This window comes from Oncorhynchus masou, chromosome 1 (genome assembly GCF_036934945.1).
Source record: "Oncorhynchus masou masou isolate Uvic2021 chromosome 1, UVic_Omas_1.1, whole genome shotgun sequence".
In the NCBI taxonomy this organism is placed as follows: Eukaryota; Metazoa; Chordata; class Actinopteri; order Salmoniformes; family Salmonidae; genus Oncorhynchus; species Oncorhynchus masou.
This window is the reverse complement of record NC_088212.1, coordinates 38,661,113-38,670,821: the sequence shown is the minus strand read 5'-3', so window position 1 is coordinate 38,670,821 and position 9,709 is coordinate 38,661,113. Positions and strand designations below refer to the sequence as shown.

Below are 9,709 nucleotides of genomic sequence, written 5' to 3'. Positions count from 1 at the left end.
CATTTTTATTTAACTTTTTTCCCCATTGTTTTTGTTTCTATTACTGTTTGTTTCTGTTTTTCATTCCTATTTAACTTACGTTTATAGATGCCTTGGTGGGAGGGAGGGGATGGATGGATGGATGGGAGGATGAGGGGTTGTACTGTTTTTGTTGTTATATCTGAAAATCTATAAACAAAGTACAAAAAAAGAAATCGTTTCAGCATGATATAGATAACGTTTAATTGCGTTGGGGGAGGGTATGGTAGAAGATAGGGATTTATATGGTTTTGAATTTATTTTCATGGTAGTATAGGGGCAGTTCGTGATTGATCGTACATGCCAGCACAGTAGGTCGCGTCATGCACAAGAAACCTCTCTGCCCAAAATGTGGGTATGGGCGGAGTTGAGTGTTTACGTTCTTGATTCCACGTGGTGACGCATACTGTCGTTACGTAAACCGTTCGGCGCAAAAATTCAAATGTTCTCAGGAAGAAAAGTGTATCAGTACAAAGTAAAACACGCTTCATGTTAATTTAGGCAGTTTAATCTTTATATAAAGAAAGATACGGTCACTGTTGCAGAAGCGTTGGATATAATCGAGGTAATGTATGAAATCGAGCTACAGCTTTTTTGTTTTCATCCAGCATTCGTAGCTTGCTAGCGTAAGCTAAAACATGTTCTGTAGGATAGCAAGTTAGCTAACGTTAGCTAGTTCACTCACTGATGTCAGATACCTTTAGCAATTTAGCAAACTAATCCAGCATGCCATGTCTTTGAGCTACATCGTTGGTTAGTTAACGATGGTATCACTGCTAACCGTAACAACAATAACAAACGATACCTTGCTCTATCTAGCTAACATTAGCTAGCTAGGTTGGATTTTGCTTGCAGCCCTGCTAACTAGCTACGGTTACTTGCCAACAACAAAATGTTATTACTGCTTTGATGGTCAAATCAAGCCTTCTTTGCATTGGTAGTGTTAGCTAGGTTCCTACATCGAACTGTTGAATTTAACAGATAATGGCAACGGTAGCTAGTTACAGTATAACTTGTCTACATGCAACTTTTGGAAGCAGAGCGGAATAGAGAACTGAAAGTGCATCACTGTGTCCGTTTCTCCCCCGGACAGTCACGATGAGCGCATCCTCCACACCCATCTCCCGGGTGCGTCAGTGGGCCTCACCGTCCCTGAAGCACAAGGGCGCTTCTCCTGCCGGCATCAGCACACCGCTCCTCGCATCTTTCCCGGGCAACGATGATGAGCTGGAGCGGCGTCAGAGGCGCAGATCCCGGGTCATTGATCTGCAAGCCGCCGCTGACTCTTCATTTAATGAATCTACCTCTCATAGGTAGGGCACCCCAAACCCTCCTTTTGCCAGTAATCAAGTTAACTCGATCTTGACAGGTGTCATATTGATTTGTTAGACCTTTGTATAAGATACAATCCGTGTTTGTATTCAGCACCACCGGGACCCCTGCCGCTGTGCCTAAGCTGTCAAATGCACAGATCTCAGAGCATTACTCCACCTGCATCAAACTTTCCACTGAAAATGTAAGCAGAATGTCCATTCACATATTTACTATCTTTAACAGCCACTTCTAAGAGGGGCAGAATCCATCCCAAGGAAATGTTGTTGCTCTCCCTCCTCATGTCTTATTACATCATATCTCCAACCATGCAAGTTATTAGAAACTGGCATCTCCGATGTACAAAGCCTTCTTCTATTTTTGTAGAAAATTACCACCAAGAATGCCTTTGGTCTCCACCTGATTGACTACATGGCTGACATCCTCAAACAGAAAGATTCTGAGCTCACAAATTTCAAGGTATGGCTTTAGACACAAATTATTCCATTGTTGTAGTTTCTGTTTATTTGTCTCTTTGAATTTCCTCTTTACACAATACTTTCTTCAGATTTGTGCTACTGTTGAGGAGATAAAAGTATAATCTGGTAATGGAGAGAGAAGAAATGCACTTATATCCCAACCACTTAAGATGGTCATTGTTTTTATAGGCCTATTCCAAAATAATTAAGCTTATGATAGACTATTCATTTAACTTTACTGGCCTAATGTCTGTTGGCTGTATGAGAGAGTAACCATCTCATACTATTCCTCTCTGTCCTTGCCAAGGTGGCAGCGGGTACCTTGGACGCCAGCACTAAGATTTACGCGGTCAGAGTGGATGCTGTCCATGCTGATGCCTACAGAGTGCTGGGAGGACTGGGTGCTGAGACCAAGCCTGGGGAAGGTGATCACCTCTTAACTATAACATCTATAAACTCCCGTTTTTTCCAAATTACAAACTATTCCCCCTATAGTGCACTACATTTATCCAGGGTCCATAGGATAGTGCACTATATAGGGAATAGGGTGCAACACTGACTTTCTGTAATTTAATAAAAGATCAACAGCTTCTGTTTGAACCTTGTCTGTCTGTGTGTAGAGCATGGAGCAGGGGCAGGAGGAGAGATGGAGGAGGGGGCTGAAGGTGAGCTGGCTGCTAAGCAGGTGGTGAAGAAGAAGAGGCCTCCCAAGAAGACTGTGGAGCAGAACCTGAGCAACATCAACAGCTCTGAGTCTGAGATGAAGTGTGAGGTAAGGGATGGTTTCCTTCTCCAGGACTGGCCTGAGTTAAAGGATCAGGCTATGGCTGTGTGTGTTGTGTTCATTATGTATTCAGTTGGAAATCTTCGAGGCTGGTAGCCAAATGGTGCTTGAGTCCCAAATGGCACCCTCTTCCCTATATCACATTTGATTGTTCACATACACATACTGTATATTGCTGGTCTAACGAAATGCTACACCTGCAATATAGGGAAGGATCTGGTCAACAGTAGTGCACTATTTAAGGAATAGGGTGCCCTTTGGGATGCAACCCAGGCTATGCTTGTGTTCATTGTGGATTCACCTGGAAATCTTTGAGAATGATAGACAGACACTGAATAGAGATGGAATTGATTAGGAATGCCTTGATTTAATGTGAGACCTTATTATCATATTTCCTGAGAGTATGGATCCAGCCTGGGTTGTGTGAGTTTCTACAAAGCTCATTCATGGTAAACTCACATATTATCCCCCTCCTTCGTTATCGTCCATCCAACTCCAGGTGGACCCCATGTTCCAGCGCATGGCGTCGTCCTTCGATGAGAGCAGCACGGCAGGTGTCTTCCTGTCAGTGTTGTTCAGTGAGGACAGTCGCTGTGAGCTCCTCTTTCCCTCCCACATGACCCTGTTGCACTCCAGGCCCGCTTACTCCCAGGCTCCACCGCTGCACGTCCCTGCAACGCCCTTCACAGGTAACACTGACCGTGTCATCACACTTTGAGCCATATGTAGCAAGCGCCTCAGAGTAGAAGTGCTGATTTAGGATCAGTTTTTCCTTTTAAATAATATGATATTAATAAGGGGAGCCTGATATCATCAGCACTTCTAATTTATATGCATGATAAATTCAGCCCCTGGGCTGTTTTTGTTGTGTACTACCCCCTAATGGACTAGCATAGTATCTCTTGATTTTAGCAGACACATCTGGTTCTACTGATCATTGAGTGATGCTGTAAGCTAAGGTATTGGCAGTTGGCCGACATGTTCCGATAATAGTATCAAGCATGTAAAGATGTTGTGTGATTGACAGGTGGTCTCCAGCGGATCCAGGAGAAGAGCTCTATCTGCCCTTCCCTGGCAGACTTCTCTTTCACCAGCTGGAACCCTGACCAGGTCAGAGCAACATGTACACTGCCAATATACACAGCATGTGTCTCAAATGGCATCCTTTTCCCTATATGGTGCACCACTTTTGACCAAGGCCTATAGAGCACTGGTCAAAATTAGTGCACTATATAGGGAATAGGGTGCCATTTGGGGGACACAAGTCTTTATTTTTGTTTGGAAATGATACAGATGGTCAGATTGGATGTATTGTTTGAAATGGTAGCTATACAGCCTCAGAGTATCTTAACCACAGTCTCTATATAAACTCTTGTCCTATACAGACCATGAACCAGATGCTGGAGAAGATAAAGCAGGGGGATCACGTGTTTGACGTGAACGCGGAGGCAGACGAGGAGGAGTGTCAGGACTTTGGGGATGATTTTGATGGAGACTATGAGGAGGGTCAGGGGGACCACGGTGGCGATGGCTCCAAGGAACACAAGGATCGCTGTGAGGCTGGAGGGCCCGGGAGAGGAAGGTGAGGGTATTGAGTTTTTTTTTTTTTTTAACAGGGCAACCTCGGGGTAATGTACTGAGTACTTTTATTTTTTTGGTGCTCTGCTTGTCTATCCCTGTAGAGGATCCCAGGGATGTTTCATGAGGCACCAAGGGTTATTCCATTTCTAAATGGGTCAGGTAGCTTGAAGTGACTTTGATCTGTCTTGAGTTTTTACCATGATCTCCTGAGTGCTAAAAACAGATTATGACAGTAACACACTCAGACCCAGTAAAGCATCTGTCAGCAGTTGACACGATAACAAAAAGCTGAGGGATGAGGCTGGAGAAATGTAACCACTCTCAAATTCATAGAGAGAGCTATGGATGCAGGGACTGACCAGAAACATTTGTTTTAACCATGTTTTGAGGCTTTTTTGTTTACAGACAGTAAAACAAGCGTATATTTAATGTTCTGATGGGCTATGACCGTTGAACTTAGCTCATGAGGCATTTGTAAGTTATGTTCTTCAAGAGTCAATGGGTATACACTGGGTGTACAAAGCATTAGGAACATCTTCCTAATATTGAGTTGCAGCCCCCCCCCCTCAGAACAGCCTCAATTCATCGGGGCATGGACTCTACGAGGTGTTGAAAGCGTTCCACAGGGATGCTGGCCCATGTTGACTCCAATGCTTCCCACAGCTGTGTTAAGTTGGCTGGATGTCCTTGGGGTGGTGGGACCATTCTTGATACACACTGAAAACTGTTGAGCATGAAAGCAGCTTTGCAGTTCTTGACACAAGCCAGTGCGCCTGGAACCTACATTTACATTTAAGTCATTTAGCAGACGCTCTTATCCAGAGCGACTTACAAATTGGTGAATTCACCTTCTGACATCAGTGGAACAGCCACTTTACAATAGTGCATCTAAATCATTTAAGGGGGGGGGGGGGTGAGAACTGACCCTGTTCAAAGGCACTTAAATATTTTGTCTTGCCCATTCACCCTCTGAATGGCACACAATCCATGTCTCAAGGCTGAACTTTTTTGTTGTTGACCTGTCTCCTCCCCTTCATCTACACTGATTTGAAGTGGATTTAACAAGTGACATCAATAATGGATCATAGCTTTCACCTGGTCAGTCTGTCATGAAAAGGGCAAGTGTTGCTAATGTTTTGTGCACTTAGTGTATGTCATTCATTTATAAGAAGGGAAAAGAGTTGCCCCTTCTAAATATCCAGTTTAGATGTCAGGATGACTCTGGATAGAAACAGATCTACGACTGGCTATGAACTACTTAACTTTGATCTGATTTGACGACTGGCTATGAGCTACTTAACTTAACTTTGATTTGAACTGCAGTCCAGACATAAAGCTTCAGAATTGAGTTACTTATCAGAGCAGAAGTAATTTGTCTTACAGAACTGATGATGTAGTAAGTTAATTTGTTATTTTACACAAAAATGGGGCCATTCTTATTAAGTCTAGGCTGAAAAAAAAAGAACTGAATTTTTGTCTTTTTATAATTAATCTCAAATAAATTTGAACATGGTTCTGTGATGTTATGACTGTTCACAGGGATGTGATTCCCATCGGAGAGGGGGACATAGCCACCATGTGTCTGCAGCTGTCCGATCAGCCCAGAGAGTACTCCTACTTCAGCCCCAGGACCATGGCTACCTGGGCAGGCCCTGGCTACTGGCGCTTCAAACCTTTGCACAAAAGTGAGTGGTGGTTGTACACAGAGAGCCATGTTGTATATGTTGTTTACCTATGTGTGGGATATTCCCTTAACAGCATTGCCCTCCAAATATATCTTAATTCTTCGCTTCTTGCTCTCTTGTCTCGCTCTGTGTGTTTAGAGGACAACGTGCCTGAGAAGGAGGGTCGCAAGAGAAAGCCAAAGAAGGCCTTTGAAATCGACTTTAATGACGATGTCAACTTTGACACCTACTTCCGCACCACTAGAGTAAGCCCTTGGCTGCCCCTCTAGTTCGCTGATGCAATCCCTCCCAATCTATCCTCATTGTTTGATCCGTACCCAAGAATATCACTCACTAAATGCCATTTTTCTGAGGCATTGCCATTGTGACAATTGTGTAAATTTGTTTTGATGCTAATACGTGGGTCAAGTGTCTTAACAATCCCAGGCTATGTGTGAGGCAGTTTCATTTTAGTCACTGCAACAGAGGAAGTGTGATTGTAGTTGCTGATGGAGTTTTCCCACCATTCATATATGGACAAACAGTTCTCTCAATTCTGTCTTATGTTCCTTTCTGTTCTCCCAGGCCGCTACCACTAACACCAAGTCAGCCCTCAGCACAAGAAACAAGAAGAACACTCTGGCGGCAGACTTCCAGTTCCCCCCTGAGACCCTGTCCCAACTCAGCCTTAAGCCCGCCAGCACAGTACGGTCTCCCTTCCACTCTCTTTATCCCAACAACCAGCATGGAATAAACAGCATAGAAATAAATGTAACCCCACACCAGTTGACCCTGTCCCGCGTGTCTATGGCAATACAGGGGGACAGTTGTGTGCTAAAACAATGTGCAGCCGCCACCAGACACAATCAGACCTTCATCACCGTAGCTGACTGGAACTGATATGTTGCTACAATGTTGCTCCATTGTACTATTAACATTATTTATTCGCACGCCTTCTCACTTTCTCTCTGTCCTATTTATTACCCCTTTGACCTATCCCCCTCAATCCTTTTCTCTTTCTCTCACTGTTCTTACACACACACACACACACAAAAAGAGGGGAAAATGACACATTTAATGTAGAACCTTGATGGTGAACATTGACTAATTAGAAGTGAGAATTGTGATGCCACTCACACACGTGATGTGCTCTGTCAGTTAACTTGTGTGTTCTACATCAGTTATTGAAAGAGGGTCAGAAGAGGTTGTCTGGAGAGCTGGGGGAAGGAATCGGAGACTACAACTACAACAATGCCAATGACACAGCCAACTTCTGCCCCGGACTGCAGGTCTGAAACCACCCGACTGTCAATCTCACACGGTCTTTTTCAACATTTAATTTCCCTCGGATACCTTTATTTCACCTTTGTAATAAGTAGCCATTATAACAGCATTATTTATCCCTCATCAATGCCACATTTTGGACCCTCAATTGTTTAGTAGCTGCTTCAAATAATGGGGTTATCTCTCTCTCTCTACATCTCTATCAATCTATATATATATATATATAAGGGTGGTGAAAGTGATGATGATGGTGAAGGGTTCAGTGGGGGTACAGATGACGCCCAGCCTTCTGTGGATGGTAACCCCGCCTCCTCACAAGACCATGACGACGTGTCCACCTATGGGGAGGATGACCTGGTGCCCGAGCCATACAGGGTAAGACTGGAGGGACGGGGAAGCCAATGTTTAGCAAGTGTGTTTTAGAAAAGTTTGCATTTGAAGACCGTGGCCAGAAAAACAAGACCAAAGCATGTATTGCTGTCTTACCTTGTCCATAGACTGCTTACATGGCAAGGGAACCAACATCTTGTTTTCTAAATTGGCTGAATTATCCCTTTTAAATGTTAAGCCTAGCTTTACTTTTCATTTCAGGTGAACAAGATTGAGATAAACTACGCCAAGACAGCCAAGAAGATGGACATGAAGAGGCTCAAGAACACCATGTGGAATCTTCTGACTGACAGTCTGGAAAAACCAGCCAAGGTTAGTTAATTTGAAGTCTTTCAATGTTTCTTTCCCCCCCAGGTCTCATTGATTGTATTATGTGGTCTGCAAATGTTTGTTTTTTTTGTGTGTATTTTCCCAATGCCTCTTCCCTACAGACCTGGGTTCAAATACTATTTAAAATCGTTCAAATGCTTTAAGTGTTTGCTTAAGTCTGCCTGGAGTGCCAGGTGGGCAGTGTTTGCGTTTTACTATTGGTACCATTGTAACGGGCAAGCGCAATCAAGCTCAGATGAAGTATTTGAAATTATATTTGAACCCAGGACTGCTTCCTTGTGATTAACAGTGTTGTGTTCTCAGCAGGAGGTTGAAAATGTGGAGACTTCAGAAGTGTCTGGGGAGAAGGTCTTCAGCCAGACCACACAGACCCTGCGTCAAAGGTACCCAGCCTTAATATCAGCACTGGGTCCATTCTCAAATGGCTCTAGTGTTCTTTCTCAGCTGCCATTGGAGAACAATTTGGAAATTGTGGTGGATTTGCTTCTTATTTTTTTCTTAAACTGGTAGCTAGATGGACATGAATAATTTATTTAGACTGCTGCCAACTGAGGGCCTTTGGATGGTCCAAACATTAATTTGCTCAAATGGATGTAGATAGGACATGCGTGCTGATAAATAATGTAATAAACCCCATGTCTTCTTCCTCTCCTGTCACTTAAGCTTGCCCCCCAACATGGCTCAGAACCTGTCCGTGCCCCTGGCGTTCGTCGCCCTGCTGCACTTGGCCAATGAGAAGGTGAGGAACTACTCCTCTGACTGCCAGCATCATAGCATTCCTAAAATAATTTGGTTCTCGACATGGTTATTATGTTGACATATAACATGTAGTTGTACAAAGCTACATTATTAACAAACAAACTAAATATTTTGAGGTTTTATTAGTTGAGAGGGTTTGTGGAAGGAATCATGGTGTACTTTAATTTATCTTGGCTGTGCTAAATAGGTTGCGTTTAGACAGGCAGCCCAATTCTGATATTCATTAATTGGTCTTCACGTGACCAATCACATGAGATTTTCATATCAGATCTTTTTCAGAGCTGATCTGATTGGTCAAAAATATATAATTATTGGGCTGCCTGTGTAAACGCAGCCAAATAAACTTGAAATGAGTCTTTAATTTCAGATAGTCATTGGTATCAACTGTTATCACTTTGTTGTTGAGTGTGATGGAAGAGTTCATCACAGCACTCACTCGTTCATTGTTTCATTCAACAGAATTTGGAGCTCATCAAAGTGGATGACATGTCAGATATCATCATCAAGCAAGGTCAATGAAAAGGGATAGACAATGGGACAGAGTTATTGCCTTTTCTCTTCAATCTGCTTAATTTCATTTTTTCTATGTATATGATGAATTATGGGCCATTCATGTCAAGCAAAGGCACCCTCACATTTAGATTTTGAGCCTGTGAAAGATGTTATTTCTCAAATGTATAATAAGTGGCCCTTTTAAAATGACTCATCTATTTTATTACCTGAAGTGTTTTAAACATTTACCTGTACTTTGTTTAATCTGTCCTTTCCCCCCCTCTACGTCTATTGTGTGTAGATAATATAAATCCTTCACTCCTGCCTTCCTCACAACGGTGGAATGTACATACATACCAAAACAAATAAAACATTTGTTTTCTAAATGACCTGTTTCCTGTGTACAAACTGCAGGGTAGCCCTTTTTTAGCGAATGGTTATTTATGCTGTACCTTATTCTACAGTAAACAGACGTCATTGGATTGTAGCGAACTCCTGTAAACAGACATCATTGGATTGTGGCGAACTCCCTGCAGCCTTGTCACAGAGAGGTGTGTCCCAAATGGCACCCTTTTCCCTACATAGTGCACTACCTTTTACCAGAGCCTTAAGGCAAT

General features: G+C 43.0%; 1 protein-coding gene across 2 annotated transcripts; it reads left to right on the top strand.

Annotated features, from left to right (window-relative positions):
• The first annotated feature begins 440 nt into the window (after positions 1 to 440).
• Positions 441 to 9,478, top strand: ncaph (non-SMC condensin I complex, subunit H). 2 transcript variants are annotated; one of them, XM_064971129.1, is made up of 18 exons: positions 441 to 583; positions 1,112 to 1,331; positions 1,444 to 1,534; positions 1,717 to 1,809; positions 2,116 to 2,233; positions 2,429 to 2,580; positions 3,092 to 3,281; positions 3,620 to 3,702; positions 3,978 to 4,174; positions 5,713 to 5,858; positions 5,997 to 6,103; positions 6,423 to 6,542; positions 7,019 to 7,126; positions 7,350 to 7,496; positions 7,713 to 7,823; positions 8,148 to 8,224; positions 8,505 to 8,580; positions 9,060 to 9,478. In XM_064971129.1, the coding sequence occupies exons 2-18, from the start codon at positions 1,117 to 1,119 to the stop codon at positions 9,117 to 9,119; spliced, it is 2,091 nt and encodes a 696-aa protein (XP_064827201.1). In that variant the 5' UTR covers positions 441 to 583; positions 1,112 to 1,116; the 3' UTR covers positions 9,120 to 9,478. The 2 variants fall into 2 exon arrangements, with proteins under 2 accessions (XP_064827201.1, XP_064827197.1); XM_064971125.1 differs by having other exon boundaries at positions 8,145 to 8,224.
• The last annotated feature ends 231 nt before the right edge of the window (positions 9,479 to 9,709 follow it).